At 48.7% G+C, this 24,976-nt stretch overlaps 1 protein-coding gene across 1 annotated transcript in view; it reads right to left on the bottom strand.

Moving 5' to 3' along the window:
- LOC127178049 (intermembrane lipid transfer protein VPS13B-like) overlaps positions 1-24,976 on the bottom strand; it is a 78,856-nt gene that overhangs the window by 10,719 nt on the left and 43,161 nt on the right. The window contains 24 exon segments of the mRNA XM_051130677.1: positions 98-225; positions 732-997; positions 1,142-1,285; positions 1,387-1,473; positions 1,475-1,576; positions 1,674-1,881; positions 2,099-2,281; positions 2,617-2,792; positions 2,877-2,960; positions 3,327-3,584; positions 3,667-3,822; positions 7,272-7,433; positions 8,616-8,968; positions 9,313-9,494; positions 9,574-9,767; positions 10,849-11,033; positions 11,124-11,328; positions 11,937-12,142; positions 14,585-14,926; positions 15,076-15,213; positions 15,288-15,939; positions 21,278-21,421; positions 21,825-21,951; positions 23,535-23,738. Of these exon segments, the coding sequence (XP_050986634.1) occupies positions 98-225; positions 732-997; positions 1,142-1,285; positions 1,387-1,473; positions 1,475-1,576; positions 1,674-1,881; positions 2,099-2,281; positions 2,617-2,792; positions 2,877-2,960; positions 3,327-3,584; positions 3,667-3,822; positions 7,272-7,433; positions 8,616-8,968; positions 9,313-9,494; positions 9,574-9,767; positions 10,849-11,033; positions 11,124-11,328; positions 11,937-12,142; positions 14,585-14,926; positions 15,076-15,213; positions 15,288-15,939; positions 21,278-21,421; positions 21,825-21,951; positions 23,535-23,738 (4,886 nt within the window).

The following is a 24,976-nucleotide window of genomic DNA, read 5'->3' as shown; positions in this document are numbered from 1 at the left end:
AACACACGCTTTACATTAACACAGACCTACAGACAATACAGTGTGTTTGCGAGTGAGCGCGTGCGTGTGCGCGTGTATATATGTGAGTGTGTGTTACCCCTGATGTTCTCCTTCAGTAAGAGGCTCTTGGGGCAGCGGTTGTGAATCAGCATGCGTGGACACTGATCTTCACTCACTGTCAGATACGTGACGCCCAGATGCTCCTGACAGGTCAGAACCAGAGGCCTGAAACACACACACACACAACTGAGTCACCGACCAAAGAAGCCGCCCAACCCTCCACCCACAGATACTCGAGACGCCGCTTGCGTCATTTATTAACATCAGACTCACGGAGAGAGAGAGAGTTCAGTTCAACATACGTGAACACAAGAAACCCACACACACCTTAGTCTCAGGGCTACAGCGTTCATTAGTAAACAGTTTTCATCTAGTTTCCATGTCACCGGTGCTTCTAACAGTGATGAAACATCTGTATCTATCAGTTCTTTTATTCAGAAGGCAGGATTCATTCCACCATATTGTGTGTTGTAGTTTCTCACATTCATAGTGAGTCCTGGTGAAATACAGTCAGTGTAATCATTTCCTTTTGCAGCGTAACTAACTAGACCAAACTAACCAGCGGCACCTCCAGAATGACACTGACGTCTGAAGGACCTCTAGCGCCCCCTTGAGGACCAAGGTAAGTAGCGGCGCATAAGAACACGTGACTGAAGCGTTCGAAGCGGTACCTGGTGTTGAACGGCCAGTCGGCGTCCGGCTCCACAGGCACAGGAACGCTCTGTCTGGGGAAATCTGTCCGCACAGGTGCCGGAGGACTCCACTGCGCCACCGCACCCTCCAAACTCAACAGCAGCTGCTTCGATGACAGCTGCACGTCCTCTGCTGTCTGACCGTCCCGCAGGACGTCCCAACAAGGCACCGCACAGCACACCTGATCTCCGGCCGCACCCGCGGGACCCAGGGTGAAGCTGGATGACTCAGGGACGAGACAGGGCTAAAAGACAGAGAGAGAGACACACACACACACACACACACAGACAGACTTCAGTTTCTTTTGACTTTGGGGTGAAGGTGAACCAGTTTTCATGACATTCAAACCCGATGTGTGTTGTATTGTGTTTCTGTGTGTGTGTTGTACCTGTTCAGGTGTGGTTGTGTGTTGTGAGATCACAGCTCCACACTTGATAGTGTTTGTAGTGTTGTTCACCAGGACGGTTTTATCTTCAATCTGCAAAACCTGAATCCCGTATTTGACTGAAGACGACACACAAAACTGACAGAGCTGACAGACAAACAGACAGGAGAGAGACAGACTTTAGTCACTGATGCCAAATTAAAGTCACCCATGCAGACACAGATCACCATAATAAAACACACACACACCTTGAGTTTTCCTGGCTGTGTTCCGAGTGTGATGTCCGTGTGTATGTATCCCTCCTCATCCAGCAGCAGGACGTCTGCTCCGCCCCCCCTCCGTCCACCGCGGAGACGACACCTCATGGACCAATCGCACGGCAGGAGACTTGTGCACCGTGTTGGTGTGCGGCCAATATATGCCGATCTGGAACGCATCCTGTGTGTCACACACACACACACACACATTCACTCAGAACAGACATTACAGTGATCCTGCTCTCACTCAGGTACATTGCTGTGATGCAGACAGACACCTTAAAGTTGGGCGGCACGATGGTTTTCCCGGCTGGTATCTGGACTATGATGCTCTCGGCCTCAAACATCCAGAGGTCCCAGCGCGAACGGTTCACCAGAAGAGCCCACGGCAGCAGCTCCACCAGCAGCGTGTTCAGACCCGAACGCCACGCGCTCAGACGCACCTGCATCGGACTGTCCCACTGCGCCACCGACTCCACCGCACACCTGATCTCACACACACACACGTGCTCAGCAGCTGCTGATGTCATTTTACCCCATCGCTATGAAATTGATTCCAGTGATACCGTTCCTCTTTGTTATTGTTATAGTTGTGGCGATGAACACTATTATTACAACTTTACGCATCTAGCTATCGTTATTAGTGTGAATGGACCTTAATGCAGGAATGAATGCATCACATGACGTGTGTGTGTGTGTGCACCTGTCTGTCTGTCGGCTGCTGTAGGGCCACACCGGGCCGCTGGACGTCTTCTCTCCATAGAAGTGCTCTAGAACGTCCTGCTGGTTCTGGTTCTGGTTCTGGTCTGGTGCCGTTCTGCTCAGGATCTGTTTGATAACAGCAGTGGACACAGGAACTGCGCAGTGAGACGCGTCCTCTTCCTCCCTGGAACACAAACGCACGATCAGTGTGAACGAGAGCAGGTCCAGTGCATCACGGGTAATGGGTCAAACAGAACAGCTAAGGCACCGTGTGGAGCTTCAAACACAAACAGGACGGAGCGAGAAGAAGAACTTTATAAGCTCCTGTCTGCGGTTCACTCAGATGAACACAAGAGAGTGTGTGTGGCTACGACTGTCTGTCTGAGCCTGACCACAGACACACACACACATAATCGCACACACACACACACACACACAGACCGCAGGAAGAGATTCCTAAGTGTCATTACAGGATGAGAGTGTGTGTGTGTGTGTGTGTGTGTGTGTGTGTTTGTGTACCTGGCCTGGAAGGTGAGGTGGTGTGTCAGATCTTCCTCCACATTCAGCAGCGCCTCCTGGTGGCCACGGCCGTGAATGAGCTGCGTGTCTCTGTGACCCAGACTCCTCTTCTCCACATGAACCAGAACCGGATCCGGCAGGTGACTCCACATCATGAAGAGAGGACTGAACACAACCTGAACACACACACATGTGCAGCATCAATGCATGAGAGAAACTTATGTGTGTGTGTGTGTGTGTGTGTGTGTGTGTGTACTCACCACTCTCTGCTGCATGTGTGTGTTTGGCTCTAGCAGGATTCGTGTGCACCAGACATGCAGCAGTGATCCATTGGAACACGGTACCTACACACACACACACACACACACACACACACACACACACACACACACACAGAGGTTACGATATCCTCATGGTTCAGCTTGTAATCTGTTATTTCCTGTGCTTGAACACAGCAGCTGATGTTGCTCATTCAGTGAGTCTCTGGACAGGAAGTGCAGGGGTGGACACAGGAAGAACAAACAATCCACTGTCTCACAGCACAGTCCCATCAGACGTGATCAGATCACGCCACACGCCGCACTACTGATGATTAACACAGGCATCTATTTACTGAACACTGTCATCCGGAGCCTCCAGTTTATAAACGACAGGCTCTGTGTTTAAATCAATACGATCCATCTGATTATCGATTATTGATGGCGACTCACCTGTACCACAGAGCTGCTGTGTTTGTGATCCAGACAGACGTCCCGCGACCAGGCGTCATCGCCGCACGCGCGCACACACAGCTCCGTCAGCTCCGCGTCCTCCAGGACGAACGAGGGCAGTTTGCTGTCCGGGTCCAGACGGGCGACGCGCTCACGCAGCACGGGCTGACTGTCCTGACCCGTGTAGTGCTGCACGAGCCGCAGCTCGATGGGCTGATGCAGGAAACTGCACATCACCTGCCTGCCGCAGATGATCACCTGACAGAGACAGAGAGACGCGCTGTTTATCACATCACACGTCAGCGATCGACTGATTTGATCTGTGTGTGTGTGTGTGTACTTGTTTCTGGACTCCTGTGAGCTGTTTGACTCTGATGATGAGAGTGGCCGTCTGTCCCTTGTGTTGGATGGTTCGCAGTAACGTCCCCACGTCGTCCACGCTGAAGGGTTCGGCCCAGCGCCAGTTCCCCCAGCCCTCCATGCAGATGTGCAGCAGCTGAAACACACACAGATTCAGCATCAGATCAGCGCAGGACTGACAGCACGGCCAAAACGACAACATCCACCAATTTACATTTTATTTTTAATGGCGATGAGACTGTATTTGCTTGCACATTTTTTCTGATAAAATTAGTGATTTATAATGGCATTTTTTTTTTTTTATATATTATGATTGATGATTATTATTTTTATGTCTATGTATATATATATATATATATATATATATATGTGTGTGATGCGAAGTGGCAAAACCCGTTGGATGTCACACTGGGACGTTTTCAGGAAATTTGAAAAATAGGTTGAATGTCAATTTTTTGTCAAAATTAGATTGTCATTAAATTATTATTGTATAACATCTTGTCTATCATGAGTTGTTTAGTGCAGAAAAAAAAGTTTTACCTGAACACCACAAAAACAGTTAACCTATCAAAATAAACCAACATATTTAATAAAGGTGTATCAATTCACATTCTCTGCCACGCTTGTGTAAAGTACTGTATGCAAAGATTTTTATTTATTTATTTATTTATATGTATGTATATATAAACAATTAGAATGAGCTGCACGTTACAGATCTCTGTACACTAGAACATCTAGACATAAAAAAGTTTTCTCCTCGTGCATCTCCAGCTTAAACAGCTAACACAGAAATTAGCATCTATGTCTGTAATGACTAATTATTGCCCCCTCTCTCAAGTATTATGTTAATACATATTCTTGTTTTTTGACGGATACAGTCTACACAGTAAAAAATGCACAAACCTCTACATAAATCTTCTGTTCCAGATGTATACTGCATTATTATTATTATTATTTATTTGTTTATTTTTTCCTTAGTCTTATTTAAATAATCTTGCTGTTCTTATTTGATGTATAATAATAATAATAATAATACCTAATTTTTAGGTGCCTTTCAAGACACCTAAGGAAACTATACATCATAAAAGAAAAGGAAAGGAATAAAATAGAAAACAATACAAAATACAAATCAAACAATCAAATCACTAAAAGCTATTCCAAACAGATAAGTTTTAAACTGTAGCAGGAGAAAAAACACAATAAATTGTTTGTGTTTGCACACCCTTGGTCAATAAAGCTCATTGTGATTCTGATATATAATATTCTGATTCTATATATAATAAAACTATTTAACAGAAATCTGATTTGACACAACGAGAGTAGTGTTGGTGCTCATTCTGCAGTGAACGAGTTCTGTTCTGCTGTTCATCACACACTAAACCTGTTTGTCAGACTGAGACTCGTCTGGCAGCACTTGATCCACCATATGAACAAAACACTCAAACATCATCTCATGATCATACAAAGACACAGTAACACAATAACACACAGAATAAGAACAAAACATGAGAGAGAAACATGACAGAAAGGATATGAATAACACTCACACAATGACAAAACACCGACACACATTTGAGTTCATTTGATCCTGATTTTCCAAACTAACTGAAAAATACCACCTTCACTGCACATGAGTGTGTGTGTGTGTTTAGTGCTGAAGTGTTGGCAGTGTGAACTCTTGTTTCTCATTCATGAATCTGGAGTCTGACAGAGAGGCTGCTGGGTCACAGTGAGATCACACTGACACTCTGAACTGCCCGAGCGTTACTCAAACTGCAGAGTTAAACAAATTAGCGTGCGGGTCAAGGCGCGCAGTGACCGCGGTCAGGCCTGATCCTCGCGCTTTCCCGGCCGTTTGAAGGTGGATTCCGTTACCAAAACACGGCCAATCAAAGGCTGAAGTCAATTTGAGCAGATCTTCCTCCTCCAGAGGGCTGCCGAGTGGAAATGACATAATTTCTCAGATCTCTGCGCCGTATTACTCATCAGGAAGCGGCGGTCCGAGCGCCTCGACCCCCTTTATTTTTACAACAGCCCATTTTCTAGCGCCTGTGGCCGAGCGCGACCTTCGAGGAGAAGCCATAACAGCGGCCCTCGCCTCACATCAAACGCCGGCCGCCGCACGCGCTCGAGTTCAGCCGCGAGACGATCGGACGCGAGATACGCCGCGACCCGAACGACGTTACGCAATGTGCTGCGACGGACACCCAACGCATCCTCTGGAGAAACCGTCCTCCGATCTGTAGATCTGCAGCACTGGAGCGTCAAACTGCATTAGAGCTGCTAACGGTCGTCGACGTGACGTTTCTGAGCGCAGATATTCACATGTAGCTGCATTGCCAGGGAAACAGCACAAACACGCAGCTCCCACACACACCCCTGCACACCAGCGGCCGTAACTCAAACTGATCTCTGGGAAATTATGGATGTGTGATGCAGCTATAATTGCGATGGGCCGCCAGGGGCTCGTTCACAATTCGGTGACTCGATGTGCTGTTGGCTGCGCATGACCTCATCGCGGCCTGAAGGAGTTTGTTTCTGTGTCCAAACAGCAAGTGTGTGAAAGAGGCGTGAGGACGCGCTAAAAATGCAAGATTTATTCATTATCTGTGTGTGAGCGTGTTTACTGCGACTGTAATTAAGACCATTAACTCTGTCTGTGTGTGTGTGTGTGTGTGTGTGTTTTAGGGGTTTGGCAGCAGCTACTGTGATGAACCCCCTCCGCCCCCCAGAGGAACAGACAGGAAGTCAAATATCCGCCCAAATTCCGTCCAGATTGGTGCTAATGGTCTCCATACCGAACGCGCCCCAGACGCGTCCACAGCCCTGAAGTCATTCGCATGCCACACGAGTCCCGGCGGAGACGCGGCGCGCGGTAAACGCCCCACCCCCCCCCACACCGCAGTGCACAGTGGGAAAAAGAGCCGGAGCGTTTAGTGACTCAAAAACACTAGAGTAATAAAAACCATCCGTCAGAAACGGCAGAGACGAGAACAAGAGCCGGAGCAGACGCTGCGCCATCCTCTCCTGTCCTGCAGCACCAGGACTCGAACCCGCAGCCGCACAGAGAACGCCGGCGCGCCAGACAGACCGGACAAACGCCCTCGGACCGCCGAACCGCGAGAGAGGACGACAGTCAGGACGGCACTAGAGGCTGCGGTCGCACCGACAGACAAACACGGAGAGACGCGGCCGCTGTGGTCAGCGTGTCTGAGCGTCTCTGGACACATTCAGACTGCGGCCACAGGAACAGGAAACTCTTCCCAGATACAGACACACATCATGTTCATAAAGAGGGAAAAACCCACGAGCCTCTAGTGCTGTGTGTGTGTGTGTGTGTGGCACAAAAGCTGCTGTTCACATTCAGGCATTACCTCACACACACACACACACACACACAGTGGTGCATTCATAAAGCGTCTCATGAGCTGCTGCAGGTGTTCAACTATTTACTGTTACACACACACAAATGAGTCGCCACTGTTTAAGAGCTGCAACTGCAGGATTACTGAAACACAGACAGAGAGACAGAGAGACAGAGAGACAGACAGACACACACAGAGACAGACAGAGAGACAGGAGCACCTGTGGGGATTTGTGGGTTCTCCAGCTGTACTGGTGACTCTGGTTGCTCTGCAGCAGGATGTTCTCATCAGTGTCCACCTGTCCGAATCGCAGAACTTCCTGTGTGTCGTTACAGATGACGTAATGACTGAAAACCACTTCCTCTGCAGCCAACATGCCGTTCTGAAACATAATGAACATCAGTTCAGTCATTGCTCATGTGAACGTCTGATGGTCCACAGACAGAACAACACCTGCACACACGTGTGTGAGACGCGTTCACACTGGAGTCTGAGATTATTTGGTGGATGTGGAAACTGATGAACTCAGATCCAGTTGCTGTGCTGGTCTGGACTCATCATCTCATGACCGTCTGATGCTTTTAACGCTACTGCTTGTGTCCGAGCGTGTTCACACACACGCACACACGCACGCACAGGTATTCCTATCATTATGGGTTCATTCCATAGGCGTAGCGGTTCTTATACTGTACAAACCGTATTTTCTATTGCCCTACACCTAAACGCTCACAGGAAACATTTTTACTTTTTTTTAAAGAACTCATTTATAAGCCTTCTGAAAAATGGGGACATGGGGCAATGTCCTCATAAGTCACCCTCTCTTTGTAATACCCATGTCATACCCATGTCATTATACAAATTTGTGCCCTGATATGTCACAAACACACATACACACACACACTCACTACAGGTCCAACAACAGCTCATACGCTCCGTGGGAGATGAGAGAATGATGGGAAATGTTGGTGTGACTCAGAGTTTGGAGGTGCCACTAGTGTGTTGAGATGTTTCCAGTAAACTGTGTGTGTGTGTGTGTGTGTTGTCAAGGCAGCACAGATGAGTGTGTGTGATTTTATAGAGAAACACAATAACACTCCACAGGAACACACTGTAATCCTGTCACATTTACACAGTCACATGATACAGTGATGAAAGAGTCCCCGTCTGTCCATCACTTATAAACACACCCACTAACCAGCAGAACTCTGGGACAGATCACGTTAAACAGCTCTATAACGCAGCCCTGTAATCTCTGTCTGAGCACATGTGACTGTCTGTCAGGACACCTTGAGTGTGTGAGTGTGTGTGAGTGTGTGTGAGTGTGTGTGAGTGTGTGTGGGGGGGGGGTTGCACTACTAGTCAGCGAGTCAGTGTTCACTGTGTGTGAGCGCAGCTGAGATGACGTGGGAGAAGGCTGAAGCTCGTGTTGCGTCACTGCTGCTCACCGCTTCTGTCTGCGTGACGCTCTCACTGGTCTATATGTGAACGACTCAAACAAACTCCAGAAACTGTCAGAAGCAATTGTTTATTCCACATTATTGGTCCTCTCACGGTCTCATCTCACCTGTTTCCAGGCCTGCAGCGCTCGGTCCAGCGTGTGAACGGCGTACTGGCCGACGGCGGCGCGCAGCGGCTGCAGCGTGGTGTCGCAGTGCAGCGTGCGTCGTGAGCGTGCGAGCGTGTGCGTGGCGTGTCCCTGCAGGCCGACGGGCTGAATGACGGGCAGGTACGTGAGGTTGCGATACTCCAGCAGTCGGCAGCTCAGCGTGGACGAGAAGCTGAGCTCGTGACAGCGCTGCATCACGTCGCTCCACTGACGCACAAACACGTACGGCTCGCGCACGCACACCACCGCGAACTCCTGATCCTGAGGCGACTTCCTGTCCGGCAGGAAGGGGCGGAGCTTCTGGCACGGCACTGCAAAAGGAGTGGAATTAAAGAATACACACATTAACATGTTCACAGTTCTCTGAAATGGGTTAATGGTCACATGACATGCAGCTAAACGAACAAAACTTCTCTTGATTTTAAATAATTTGATTGTTTTTATTTTAAAAATTATTCATTTCAATGTTACATTTTTAAGATTTAATTCATTTTTGATTTGGGTTTTATTTTGATCGTATTTATTTAAAAAATATTTATTCATTTTATTTGTACATCTTCATGACTGAAATAATTTGTCTTTTTAATCAACTCATAACTTTTACCCTCCTGAAAGGACATGAAGATGAGCAAATAACATTCACACAGATACACACCTGTGCCCAGCTGATCCAGGTTGTGACAGAAGTGCAACTCCAGGTACGCCAGCCGTATGGAGACGCCCACCGACGGCACGAACCACGGCGCAAAACACGAGTCCACACGCGTACATGCGGCCAGAGCGGTGGGACACACCAGCTGCTCACACGGCACCTGAGAACCTGATTCACTGTCCGAGCTACACACACACACACACGGTTACACCACAGCACACTCACCTCCAAAACACTTAAAAAACACACGTATAATACACTCACCTCTCATCTCCACCATCACTGGTGCTGTTGAGCACCACCCTCCAGAGGTCAGAGGTCACCAGGTCAGTCTGGTGTGTGTCGGGGGTCAGAGTGGGCAGGGTCAACTCACACACGCTGCTCTCCGACAGGCTGAACTCTCTATACGGCACAAACGCCCGCTGCAGCTCGTCCCAGAACTCCAGACTGCAGGGCACCTACAGACACACAGAGACACAGACACACACACAGACAGAAATAAATGTGATGATCATGAGAAGCTGCTGCAGGAAAACTCAAGAAATACAGTGTGTGTTGCTATAAAACTGAGCAAAAACACAAACGGAGAGACTTTCAGTATGTCAGAATTAATGAATGAAAGACAAGAATAGAAAAGTCTTAGTCATTGATGCACACACACACACACACACACATACGCTGGGTTTCCATGTTTTTACGGGTTCATTCTATTGGTGTAATGGTTTTTCTACTGTTCAAGCTGTATTTTCGTCACTAACCCTACATTAACCCTACCCTTCACACATAACTGCAGGCATTTTTACATTCTCAAAACACTTCATTCTCTGTGATTTATAAGCTTGTTTCCTTATGAGGACCAAAAAATGTCAAATGAGGACATTTGGTCCTCATAACGTAATATCAGGTACACACAAACACGCTGTCAGTCTGTCTGTCTCTGTAGTAAAATCTGTTTCTCTGAATCAAATCACAGTGTCGTCATGGCAACAGGCACTGTTTTATGAGTGTTTCTTGTAAAACTGCTGAAATCAAATCACAGAATCAATTAACGGAGGCTGTTTGAAACTGCAATAAAATGAAAAAATAAAACAAAATTGAAGCTGAAAACAATTAAATATGAAATATGAGCTGGTTCTGTGTGTGAGAATCCACATTCATTCACCCCTGCAGACACACGTCTAGTGCGCATGTGCACATCTGTGACGGTCCGGTCAGCTCAATGCCAACCATCAGCATGAGGAGCGCTAACGGTGCATTCACACGGGGCTTCAGCCCGAATGAAGTGACGTCGAGCGCTGCCGAGGTCCGTTGTGTCGCACAACCGGCGTTTCTAGCGGAAAACTTTTCAACCTCGAGCGGCGACGCAGGTGTCAGCCAATCAGATTGCCTTATGCAAATATACTAGTGCAGACACTAGCCAATCGCGTTCATGCAACACCAGAAAAGTAACGTAATTGGCCGTTGTCACTATGATGGTCGCATCAGCACCAAGCTTCAGCCACTCCCTCCGACGCCCCGTGTGAATGTACTAACGCTCACCTGCAGCACGTCCCCGAGGTCAGCTGTACTGATGTCCGGGTCGTCAGTGGTGTTAAAGGGAACAGGTGTGATCCTGAGGAACGTGATCACACGCGGTTCAGGATACCGCCACAGCATCACCCCTGGAGACTCGTCCGTCTCCCTCCAAAACACCACCTCATGAGGCGACGGCAGCTTCTGACACGCTGAGAGACAGGCAGACAGATATAATCACACCCTCTTATGACTGCTATATGAAGCTGTATAACTGGTGTGTGTGTGTGTGTGTGTGTTACCTGAGTCCTGTATGTACTGGAAGAGGCCTGTGCGCAGGTCATCAGAGGAGTGTTCTGATTGGGCGGGGCGAGGGGTGGGTGGCAACGTAGAAAGGAGGGGCTTCTCGTTAGACTCCGCCTCCGTCCTGCTCATCTGATTCCAGTAGTTCTGCAGCTGCTCTTGAATCTCAGACAAACAGTTAAACTGCTGCTGCCCCCAAAACACCTGTGACACACAGACGACAGATCATGAGAAAAAACACACAGACACACACACACACAGTCAGACATACAGTCATACCTCAGATCTGCTCCAAATTGCAGTGATCTGCCCACTCACCTATTTATTTCATCTTGCATGTGAGTGTTCATTATGCACTGTGCTGAGTCTGCTGAACGACTGCTAACAAAGTTTGAAACCTGTTGACCTGACCACCAACATCTATGTTTGATTATTTCTGCTCCACGATTGACACTCTGGCTGCATTTAATGCAAAACAGTCACATTAATAAGGGAATCAAATGTCTCACGGCTGGTGAATCGTCTCTGTGTGTGTGCGTGACTGCGTGTGACTGGCCTGAATCAGCTGGAATCTCTGACTCAGAATGAGTCCGTGTGTCTCTGACTAACAGATTGAACAGAACATTAGGGGATTTCTGCGTGTTCAGCAGCACTCAGAGCGCATGACTGCATATGAAGCGTTACAAGAACACACATGCAGGACACACATGTGGAAAGAGACGCACACGCAGCCAGAAAACCACACGCGTGTGGAGAGACACGGGATGTCGAGTAATGAACAGAAGCGACGGCGGCGGCGTTTCACATCTTACCTGCAGCAGGCCTCCCTTCATGTCAATCAACACTCTCGGCGGTCCAGGTGAGTCGGGGGCGGAGCTTCCGCTGTGCCTGCACCAATGAGCCTCCAGATCCGCACTGCAGGAGAACGGACCCACGAACACGGCGCTTCTGTCCTTCACACACGTCCGCACCAACACGTCCTCACACTGAACCGACAGACAGACCTCCTTAAAACCGTCTAGAGAGAGAAAACAGACAGAAATCACATCAGTGTTCACCGTCGAAAGGACCGTCGTGTGCGATGGGTCTCGGTCACATGACGGACTGACTGCCGGGAGGGTTTAAACTCCGCAATCACTGAGCACAATCAGACGTCACGTGTTTGCGAGTCTTAAGCGCAGCGCTGTTGTTCACGCGTGTCCGTCGTGCGTCCAGGTGTCTCACAGTGTTTCAGACGGACAGGATTCAGATTCACCTCCTCTGACGGATCATTCACGGACACACACGTCTCCATCTGGTTCTGACGCTCATCTGCGGCTCATCTTTGGCTCAGTGAACGACAGGACAGATTTAGGAGCGTGTGGCTTTGGTCTGGCAGCAGTGTGACCTTCATAACACCGATTCCCACAGGAGACACACACACACACACACACACACACACACACACACACACACACAGAAACTCCCACTCTGCTGATTTGCATCGGTTTACAACAGCAGTACTATTAATATGAAATAATAAAGACTAGTATGAAGGCCATTCTACTATGACATAAAACGGTGGGTTTTAAAAGAACATTCATTTTCAGTATCATTATATTCAGTATTATGATCTGATGAGAATAAAACTTGAACTGAACTGAGCTGGACGGGTTAATTCAATTCAATCAACCCATGACACTAATAATAACTTTGCAACATCGACACTGTTATTGAACTGAACTGAATCAACACTGAACTGAGTTGATCTCAACAATGTCTGTAGAGCTGCTTCACAGCTGAAACTGAATTTGTTTCATAACTGATGAATTTTACAACATAAACACTGTTTCCTGTTTTTCCTGTAATATTCTCTTCCTCACTGTGAAGCTGCTTTGAATCAATCTGTATTGAATAAGGCACTACAGAAATAAATGTGACCTGACTTGATATATTCCTGCGTCACACATTCACTTGATTTACATGCAACACTCTCAATCCCAGAAGAGCAACAACACGCAGCATCCACACACAGTCTGTAGCATGAAAAACTTCTTTAGCATGCAAACTTTCAGAAAAGAGAGAGAGTGAGAGAGCGCACACTGTCATCTCTGCGCACACACACACACACACACACAGGACTGCAGAAACTCACAGCGCTCTGTTATTTCCACACCAACACAAACGCTCACGTCCTCGTCTGCTGTTTACCAGCGTTTGGCCAAACTCTGTTTCGACTGTGTTTAATAAAGGCACATCAAACTGCGGGCCGCAGAGAGAGTCCGTCTGGCTCGCGGCCGGACGCATGTCTCATGCTGCAGTTATGTCCAATCCAGTAAACAAGTGCAAATTGTTGAGGTTTTAATTAAAATTCTCAACAATCACTTTATCTGGAGAAGCTCTACGACAGCATCTGTTGAGCAGATGGGCGGCCGCGCTCACGGGCACAGGGAACGGCTTTGGCTCGCTGAGACGAGGCCCATCGCATGGAGAACCGCACAGAGAGAGAGAGAGAGAGAGAGAGAGAGAGAGAGGAACGCACGCTCCTCACTAGTGCTGATGGTCATGTGATCAAACTCACAGACATGAACATCACTGACGTTTCCAGCTGTAGGCGATTTAATGGATCAGGAAAACTTTTTGATCAATTTATTTAAAATTTGCTCAAAATGTCCACTGATATACATATACATATTTTATAATCATATTAGTATTTATAATATTTAGAATATTTTATTCGAAAAATACCCACTGCATTTTCAGAATTGCTTTATTTCCGTGACTTTTCCAGGCCTAGAAATCATTTTTAAAATAAGGCTTGTAAGAATCCTGGGGCCAGTCGCAGCAACTATGTTAAGACAGTGTCTTAAGTACGAGTTTGACCGACTAGCTGTTACCCAAGGGTCAATCTGTCTTATTTTTGGATTCGGCTTAGTCTAATCTATGCTTTTATGGCTCTTCAGAAACAACAGACAGTCATTGAGGGGGTGAATCACAAAAATAAATGTCATGGAGTTTCAGCGGTTTGAGCTTGTTTTAACACTTGTTTTGTCTTATTTTAAGTCATCTTCAGGCCCTCTGGTAACATCATCCTCATGTTGGCCCGGTAAGCACTCCCAGCGCTGCATCATGGGAGAGGCTCCTCACAGCCCTAAATCAGGACATCAGACGTGTCTGTAACTCTGATCCGCGTCTCCTGCTGCCCTGCGGGACGGAGGTGCTGACACACACCAGCGCACATGATGGGAACCCACTTCCTGTGCAGATCTGCTGCGGACATTCGCTCTCGGGCCTGTTAAAGGCTCAGAGAGATTAACTGGATTTCCGGGCCACGTAAATAAAACAAACGCACTGATTATCTGCTGCAGTGCATTGTGGGTAAGAGGAGCGGAGCTGGATTAAAGGCCCAATCAAGAGAAACACACACACACAGCAGACGAATCACTGAGCGCAGGAAACGCACGACGCGTATGCAACTAACCTGCGGGTTTGACGGCGTTCTTCAGCGTCAACGCGCCCGTCATGGCCGACACGGACAGCGTCAGACCGGGCCGCGCCGCGTGCGCCTCCATCTCCGCGCTGACCACCATCTGCACCGTGCGCAGCGAGATCTTGTGGAAGGGTACGGGCGACTGCAGAGAGCGCAGCAGCAGGTCGGTGGTGGGCGGGGCGTCGCTGCAGCGGGGGGCGGAGCCCGCGGGTGTTCTGGGATGCGCGTCGCCCTCCCTCTCAGGAAAGAGTTTCTTCCAGAAGACCTTGGCCTGCTCAATTTTAGCCAGGGTGGGACTGACTCTCACCGGCCGACTGACATCCACCTTCAACTCTGACACAACAGAGAGAGAGAGAGAGAGATGTGATTAGGTTCACCTACACACACACACACACACACACACTAACTACTATGACACACATGACACTCTTTGTTTTGCTCATACATTGAAACGCTCCAATGTTGTTTACCTCCCAACTCACCTGGTCCAGTGAGGAAGTCTCTGACGACCACAGACAGCAGCGGCGGGGGGATGCCGGTCCGGCTGTCGGCCTCTCCCGCGACCGTCTGCAGCCAAAACACGCTGTAGTCTAACGCCTCCGGGAGAGACTTTCCTGCATCTGACAGAGAGAGACAGACGGAGGTTGTCGTCGTGCTCTATCTGTATCTGTAGCGCGTGCGAAGCGTCACTCACCGAGACTCTTGTAGTCGGCCGCGACTCCCTTCAGCGCGAGGTCGAACAGCGACAGCTCCAGCCTCTGTTTGCGATGGTGGCAGCTGATCAAGACGGACGGCTGCGTCACCTGCAGGAACAGCAGCGGCTGCAGGTTGCAGTCTTTGTCTCCTCTGCGGCCCGGCTGTCTCACCACCGTCACGCCCAGAGCCTGCCGCGCAGACGTGCGGCCGGGCGCCGAAACGCCCTCCAGGACCCCCGTCGGCCCGACCGCGGCGTTGCCGTTGAGCAGATCGTCGGCCGTCAGCGAGGACAGACCCCCGCCCCGGACCGCCTCGTCCTCCGGGACGTCGAGCGCGCCCTTTCCCGGCCGCGGGGAGGCGTCGGCGGGGGGTTTGGACGCAGGCGTGGTCGCGTACGTCATGAGAGAGATGCGGCCGGCGGTGAGGAACACGTCGAACGGAATGAAGCTGAGGTTCTTGGTGATGGTGGGCTGCTGCGACGGCCGGGCGAGGCGGTGCTGACCCGCGCCGCTCTGCCGCTCGATCTGAACGATCCGCAGACGGGCGCTGTCGCTGCCGAAGCCGCTGTCCTGCCCGCAGGGGGCGCTACCGCCACACAAACTCTCCATCGAACCAGAGGCCGCGGACGAATGCGGCTGATGACCGCACACCTGAACGCACACAGACAGATCATCTAACAATCACATTCAAACAGACCAACCATTAACAAGCTCACAATATCTGAGGAGTGGGCGGGGCTTCACTAGATTTATGGCATGTAAATGAGACGTGGCATCACACACACACACACACACACAGCCCTGCACGGCTGATGGAGGGTCAGATCCAGTTCAGAAGCTGCACTGGCGTTCTGTTCCTTCTCATGAGAAACCTCATGTGCTCAGAGCTCAGCGCCAGAGAATGTTCTCCTCAAATCTCAGACTCCCTTTGAAGAAAACAAAAGCGCTTAAAGTGAGCGCCATAAAGCGCCGCGGCCCCATTCTGCTTCCTGTGAAGTCGCGTTCGCTCAGAGACGTGACGGCCGCCTGTGCATCAAAGGCCCGAGAGCCCAAACTCACGACGACTGTTCTGCAGCTCAACCACAACAAAGACGCGCACGGGTCGCGACCCGACGCGTAACGGGCCGCCGCGGTGACGTTAGAGAGGGACGCGTCTCGGCGGGTTAATTCTCCCGCGTAACACACGCTGCAGGAGCCGACGGACACCAGGGACGCTCCGATCTCACCCGCTCCGGCGTCCCTTTACAAACATGGGAGAGAACAAAGAAAAACTATTACTCTCCCCCCGCTCGGTTCCGCCGCGCAGATTCAACAAACAGACACGCAGATCTGCGAGACCCGTGGCGAGGCCGATGAGTCACTGTTGCCGGTTCTGTTGGCAAAAACACGGGGAATCCAACATCATTTACCCAGCATTCACGTTCAATGAGCTGCACTGCATTCATCCTGGAATGTAACGCGACGCCAAAAAACAAGAGCGAGAACAGAGAGTTGAACAGCGCTCCAGAGGTCAGGGGTCAGGTGGTGACCCGTAGGGTCAACAGCAGGTGAGAGATGGTGAGCTAAAATACAGCGTTCAGCCCTATCTGCACTGAACCAGACTTGATCTGAATAATGACAGTACTGTCTTTTAGAGCTGCTTTACCACAGAATCTGAACTGAAGCATCGTTGATTCTGTTATTTTCATGTTTGTCACCGTGAAGCTGTTTGGACACCATCTGTATTGTATAAAGCCCTACAGAAATAAAGGTGACTTAAAGGATGACAGTCATTCACACTTTTAACTACTGACAACAGAACATATCAGATCAACATCATGCAAACACACATCAGATTCACAATCATTTCAGTGAAGGTGTTTACAAAATCATATGAATCACTGCAACATTATTAAATGTTCATACAACATATTAAAGGATTAGTTTACTTTCAGAACAAAAATTTGCATATAATGTACTCACCCCATTGTCATCCAAGATGTTCATGTCTTTCCTTTTTCAGTCGATAAGAAATTATGTTCCTTGAGGAAATCATTTCAGGAATGTTCTCCATATAGTGGACTTCAATGGTGCCCACGAGTTTGAACTTCCAAAATGTAGTTTAAATGCAGCTTCAAACAGCTCTAAGCGATCCCAGCCGAGGAAGAAGGGTCTTATCTAGCAAAACGATCCGTTATTTTCTTTAAAAAAAAAAAACCTGACAATTAACATACTTTTTAACCTCAAATGCTCATTTTGTCCAGCTCTGTGATGCGCATGCGTACTCTGTGCACTCCGGTTCAGTACAGTTAAGGAATGTCCAAAAACTCCTGCAGAAGTACCGACCCAGTGTTTACAAAGTGAACATGCAAAGAAGATCAAACGCTCCTTACGGAAAAAGGCAAAACAGCGATGCAAAATGATTTTGAAGTTGGAGGAGAAAACGAGACTGGAGTTTATGGACATTCCCTAACTGTATTGATCCGGATTATAGAAGTATATGAACTGTCAACTTGTTTTATAAAAATGACTGATCGTTTCACTAGATAAGACCCTTCTTCCTCAGAACCCTTTGAAGCCGCATTTAAACTACATTTTGGAAGTTCAAAATTGGGGCACCATTGAAGTCCATTATATGGAGAGAAATCCTGAAACGTTTTCCTCAAGAAACATAATTTCTTATCGACTGAAGAAAAAAAGGACATGAACATCTTGAAAGACAAGTGGGTGAGTACATTATATGTACATTTTTGTTCTGGAAGTGAACTACTCCTTTAAAAGACAATCTGTCCTCATTTACTCACTCTCATGTCGATCCAAAGCTGTATGACTTTGTCTTCTGTGAAACACCAAAGAAGATATTTTGACCTGAACACATCTAGTGTCAAACCTGTTTGACATTTGAGAGCTGCATGAACTGGAAATGTCCTCTAAAGACTTACAGAATACAGTGCATATGGATCAGAGTTATACGGTGCAGACGCTACGTCTGATTTCCCTGTAAGGAAAAGAGCAGCGTGAACATTCTGCTGAACATCTGCTTTCGTGTTCCACAGAAGACAGTCATACAGAGTGTAAATGACTTATTTACTCCTGTAAACAGGAGGATGAATACAGAACAGACTTCGTGTTTATCAGGAAACCTGGACCATGAGGAAGTTAAACTCTACGGTCAGTTCTGGCTCACTGCAGCACGTCACTTTGACCAAACAGCGAATGTGACTTCAGAACGCAGCTTCCCTCAGCGAGCTAAACTTCAAACATTAGGTCATGAAGTCGCTCTTTAACCCCAGCGACGCTTTGCTTTGGTTACGCCAATGAGAAACAGCAACGCGAGGAACCCCGGGGTGAGCGAGAGGCGAAGGCAGAGAGACGGGGCCCAGGTGGCTCTCCGAGACCGCAGCGCTCACAAACTCTGGGGGGCGATGAGGAAACCGCAGGCGGACGCTTGAGTTATTCGCCGCCCGTTGAAGCATAAAGCCGCTGGCAGCCGCGATGTTTACAGCGAGACCGACCGGACGCTCGGACCGAACCGTTTCATTTCACCTCCATCAGAGCTGCGGCTCGCTCGAAATGTGACTTCAGCAAGAACACCAGACGGAACAAAACACCGCGTTACCACAGAAACACATTCCCATCAGCACCAGCGACCGCCAGAACAATGACACAGACCGTCCGGCCTTCCTGAGCACATTCAGAGCTGCTTTTCGGGGAATTCGCTGGATGCAAACATGGTGAAGTAAACACTGTCCATTGCTGAAATAAAAATAAAACCTAACATGACAGAACTGAGCATGAATTAAAATAAATGTTCATGATTCCAAAACGTTACACACTTTTAAAGTGTCAGTTGGATTGAAGCTTGGCAGCCGTAAAATACTCAAATAAAACCCAAATAAACTGAAACTAGAAAAAATTGAAAAAACTATGATAGAGTGAATGATAAAGAAAACTAGACACACTGGGAAAGACCAAAAAAAAAAAAAAAAGAGCAGAGAACGTGCAGGACGTCGGCTCCTGATTACACGTGGAGCTCAACAACTGCGATCCTCAGGTTTGAATCGGGAGGAGAGCGTCCGTAAGCAGCGCCGCCCGCCCCTCACCTGTTATTTTAAACATGTGATCTTGCTTACACAGGTGGAAGACATGTTTTCTCTCTTCAGCCCAGCCTAACCAAACAGCGCTCGGGCCGGTCTCGAGTTAACACGGGTTACCCTCCCGTAACCGTGACCCGGTTTGCCCTCGGGCACCCGAGCTGAAACCGGAGCCCCGGGTCAGACGCCCGGCCTCAGTTTCTCTCGAATGTAATTCTGCGCCTGATGATTTTATCTGGGGTTTCACGCCAATTCTGACAAAGCGTTACGAGCGCAGGCCTCAGCTGCTACTGATCTCAAATAGATCGGGTTTCTGAGGTGAATTGGGGAATGTGCCACGCCGCCGGTGTCGGGCACAGCGCTGAACTCGGAAAGGTGAACTGTTTTGACTGCCTGTCAATGATTCCAGTTGATTCTGGTACGAGGGGTCAGCGAGCACAGAGAGAAAAGAAAACGATTCGGTTTCATAACAGACTGGGAGGCTAAAAACACCAACCCTGAGAGCGAACAAATATTTGAGATTAGCCGCAGCGGAACTCCTACTTAGCAGACGCTTAGCGTCGGAGGAACCGCGTTACTTCTCTTCGTAACGGCGAGCGGGAGAAAGAAAACACGCGCGACCTTCCAGCCTCGTGTAAGCGAGAGGTCTCATACAACCCGTTCACAGGTCAGAGACGCAAAACATCTGAACCCTGGAAAACAGATCTGAGCTTCGGCGCTCCGACGAATCGACCTGCGGAGCCGACCGGCGGCGTCCCCGAGGGAATCTCTGCGCTTCGGCAATCAAAACAACTCACGGGCCAGAGACTTTCAGTCCAAACAAGCGATCACATCATTACACGTCTCCACAGAACTCGACTGAGCTGTGAGCTCCAGAAAATTCCTCTTCCTCCCAGCCTCCTCTTCCTCAGATGCCTGTGCCTTTAAAGCAGATGTTATTATTCATGCAGCTGCTACAAACATGTCAAGGAAGGGCGTTTCTGCAGCGTGTGTCCACTGGAGGGCGCTCTGGCACGACTTACGCTCTTCACACACTGGGCTGTTAAAGATCATGTCCTGAACCCAGGTGAACTCTGGGTAGTGACGCTCTGGGTCTGCAGGGGAGGCAGAGATGATTCAGCCCAACATCACTCCCACAATCAGATCCAGATGCGTCTCACCTCCACACAAACCCACGGCCGCCCCGAGACACACACGAGACGACACGAGAAACGGGACGCAGCGCGTTTCCCAGGCGCTCGCACAGAGCGGCGCAGCACTGACGCGTGTGTGTATGTGTGCGCGGCTCTATCAGCGCTCGGTGTGTGTTTACGTGACGAGCGTGTGCTGTTTACTCGGCAGATGTGCGCGTGTGCGTTTGAGCGCTAGCATGTCAACGGCGCTCCGCCGTCAGACGCTCTTAGCTGCACATCAGACAGAGAGACAGACACGGCCGCTCTCCTCCATCCTCACACAGGCCGCTGCCGTAAATATTTTTACGTGCCGTTCCATTAGAGTGTGTGTGAGAGGCTTTTATTGAGGCGCCGAGCCCCTCCCCTCTGTAAACACTAGAGCATGATGGGAAGAGGAGAGACCAAACACACATCGGCACATACACACATTCACTCACACCACTGACACAGACGGACAGACAGACAGTGAGTGTGTATCAGGGTTTATGATGATCTCTTGTCAAAGCTGTAGATCTGTTTTTTTTGTTTCGCATATTGTTATTTTGCTTTTTTGAACATGTACAATATTCCATGTGTGTCTCCACATGAAGAAAACCGTAGTCATCCCAGATCAACTGAAGAGGTAAAAGCTGTTAGACGACGTGAGAGTAATCTTTTTCTTTCGTAGACAATAGACACATGTATTGTATAAAGCAGTGTGTGTGTGTGTGTGTGGGTGTTGCGTATTTGTGTTTGTTGCCGTACGTCCGCAGCGGTTTCGTCGACGCTCGTCAGTCCCACGTTGGCCTGCAGGAGCTGCTGCAGCAACTGCACTTGAGCGGCGCTCAGAAACAGATCCAGACTGGACGTCACGTTCATCTCCAGACTGTGGCCGCACACCACCATTTCCTGCAGACACAGAGACTCGACCGTCATTTTTATTCCCTTGATTTTACACGTTTAAACCTCCAGACACTATAACCGTCCTGACGCTCTAAACCTGCTTGTCAGACGGTCTCTGGACGGCTTTTCTGTCCAGGTTTTTGTAAAGTGAAACCAGTGGCTGTTTGTTTAGTGATTTTCAGTATTTAAGGTCAAATGCGGCGCTGACGTCAACACCGCGCTGAAGCAAACAAACACACGGCGAAAGCATTACTGTGCAAAAACCGAGAAACTGTTTGTCTCGCTTGAGCAGCGGCTTCAGCTTCTCCAGCAGCTCAAACTTCCCAAAACACTCCAGTGTCCTGCAGCTTCCTGGACACACACACACGCTTCCATCTGACAGAAGACAGAGCATCTCACACACACATACCTCTGCTGCGCCGTGATCCGCTGACAGGGGCTTCCGGTAAATTACAGCTGGAGCTGCTGTGATCCGCACAGAGAAATCCGTGATGATCGGAGACAGGATCACTCGCTTCTCCTGCTGCCGGCGGATACTGCAAACACACACACACACACACACACACACTCACTCAGTCAATCGGAGCTACAGCGAGTCTCACAGAGCTGAAAACATTATCAAACCTTCAGAAATATCTCATAAACAAACACAAAGGCACAGCGGATCAGGTCCTACACTGTATAAACTCAAAACATGAATCAACATCATTAATGGTGTTTATCAGAACATCAGAAATATAAACAAATGAAACTGAAGCAGAACTGATGTACAGCAGCTCAATGACGCGCCTCTCAGTGCAGGAGAAACCAGTGCAGCGCCGCAGACAACAGAGAGACACTACCTGACACACACACACACACACACTCATTCACTCATACTCTCTCTCTCTCTCTCTCTGTCACACACACACACACACAGGCTCCCACGCTCCCACTCCCACACATGAACTCCGATCGGATCTCTGAGAACATTTGTGGGTAGTAAAACAAACACGCGGCGCTTTATAAGGTGCCACATCTGCTACTATTAAAACAATCAAACAGCGTCGCTCTAATATTTATGGTGGGCAGTGGATTAGACAGAGGGAACTCTGGGATTACTGCCGGCACACGATTGGAGCGTATCCGCTGAAGATCCTGTTACCTGAACAGGTGCCAGAGAGATCACATGACCTCCGCTGTAACCCACCCGTACAGCAGAGACCCTCCGCGGCTAACGCTTGCGATTAGCAGACACGTTCTCCTTCCTGTCAGGGGATCATGTGATCTTGGGCTAGGCTGCCGCATACGGTATTCCTGTTCAAGCCCTCAGTCATCCAGAGATGACAGTACAGGACCACAGAGAGACACTGGCTAACGTCCCACGAACGCTCTGCTGTCGGAGCTCTAGGTTCGTGCGATCTGCTCTGGAGATTTTAAACTCACTGGACGTCAATAAAAATAACGATTATGGGGTCAAATGTGATTTTTTTTTTTAAAGAACTGCTTTTTTGCTTGTTTGTAAAGCTGCTACAAAAATCAGAATATCAATATGTCTATAATGTGTCTATGCATATTTTTATTGTGATGGTGACTAGAATTAAAAATAATAAAAGTTGTAAATAAGAAATACATTACTATTGTAATAAAACTACTGTACTGTAAAGTAAAAAAAAACTTGAAAATTTAATGATAATCAATATTACCGTTATCATTATTACTACATAACTAATACTGTTACTGTTATTAAACTATCACGTTTGGGATCCCTAAAGCTGTCTGATTTGTTAGCTACAGGTTAATAAGACGCAGCTCTGAGCTCAAATACAGATTTCTAGAGTGAAAATGAGGCGCTCTGACCAAAAAAGATCCAGCCCTTCATTCCCGTTTTATCTCAGGACAGGAAGCGCCAGTCGTCACGTGACTGCGGTGGGTTCACAGTCTCGGAAAGAATCATACATGTCCTCCGGTAAGACCGAAGATGCTATTAACACACTTCCTCTCCAAACAATATCAGACAGACGTCTCACTTCATCTGTCTGACCAGCACCGACTGAACGAATCCGTGTGAACGAGCTCATGCCGTCAGTCAGGAAGTACCCAGAATGCTCTAGCGCTCCAGACGCAGCACATCGCCCACCTGCTGGCCATGTTCCACTCCAGCGCGGGATTCTGGGAACTCCTTTCGCCGTCTGCAGGAGAGCCGCCCGCCGGTCCCTCGCGCTCCGGCCGCAGGTCGTCCCAGTGAGCCGTGCCCATGTTGATGCACTGGAGGTCGATCTGATACTGACGGTCCTCGACCTCTGACCCCGGGTCACGGAGAACACCCAGATTCAACGCCCGTCTAAAAGAGAGGGTGAGGTGTGATCAGAGCTGCAGCAGGACAGTAACACGCACGCACACACACACACACACACACACACACACAGAGTGTAATATAGTAGCTGATGTCTTTCTCTGATGAGGGACACACACACACACACGCTCTGACACACATTACTGTCATATCTCTCATCAGACACATTCAGTGTGGGCAATCAGATCTGTGTGTGTGTGTGTGTGTGTGTGACATCAGCAGTGATGTTGTGATGTGTTTATTTGCACTGGCCCGCTGGGCTGCCGCTTTAAACACGGCCTGCGAGTCTAAACGCCTCCAGATGTGCCGAGCTCTAGAGGAGATCTGATGTTTCTCACCAGCGTTCATAAACATCTTCACCGAGAGACGCTCACATCAACACCGATCGCTGTTTCCATGGCGATCGATCACATTCGTAGTATCACAGGAGCTCAAGCTGAACGCGAGACCAGATCACAAACGACACGATCAACTATCAACACACGCACACGTCTGCTTCATCGGTTTGTTTGAAATGTGCTCTATTCCCATGAAAATAATGTACCTGATTTGATCATTATTTACTTATTCCAATCGTGTACGACTTTCTTTCTTCTCATATTTTTTATTAAGTTTGACTTTAATTACATGGACAAAATAAAAAACATTTACATTTTCTTTTTAAAAATATCTGCTTTTATGTTCCACAGAAGACACAAAGGCGCACAGGTCTGAAGGACACGAGGGAGAGTAAATGATGATTTCTGTCTGAAGCTCTAAAAACAGGCTTCGTTATCTTGATGCTAAATATAAGTGCTCATTGTGTTTCGGTGAGATCCGGCGGCCGTCTGCGTGTGTTTGCGAGGAGATTCTCACGCCACCTGATTCACGACACGTCCAGTGACATCATGACTCACGCCGGCTGCGGTCGTCGCTAAACGGCCCCGCGCTCTGAGAATTCTGGGTAAAGGCACGGTGAGATTTACTGCCGCAGTCAAATTCGATTGCATTTAATTTAAGCTAAAATGACTGTAATTAGTGGCGAGAGCAGCGGCGGAGAGAGAGGCAAACCGTGGCGTTCGGGAGGACGCGGCGCGCGGGCGCAAATGAAAGGCTCGGGACGAGGGCGACGGCGAGCTGAGAGCGTGTTCTCACACTCACGGCGGCCGTGTTCGGGTGTGACGCGCAGCCCTTCCTGCAGGCCAAACGCACGCCGCACGCCTGTTCCCCATTAGCCTGATAAGAGT

This window comes from Labeo rohita, chromosome 16 (assembly GCF_022985175.1).
Source record: "Labeo rohita strain BAU-BD-2019 chromosome 16, IGBB_LRoh.1.0, whole genome shotgun sequence".
In the NCBI taxonomy this organism is placed as follows: domain Eukaryota; kingdom Metazoa; phylum Chordata; class Actinopteri; order Cypriniformes; family Cyprinidae; genus Labeo; species Labeo rohita.
This window is presented reverse-complemented; position numbering and strand designations above follow the sequence as displayed.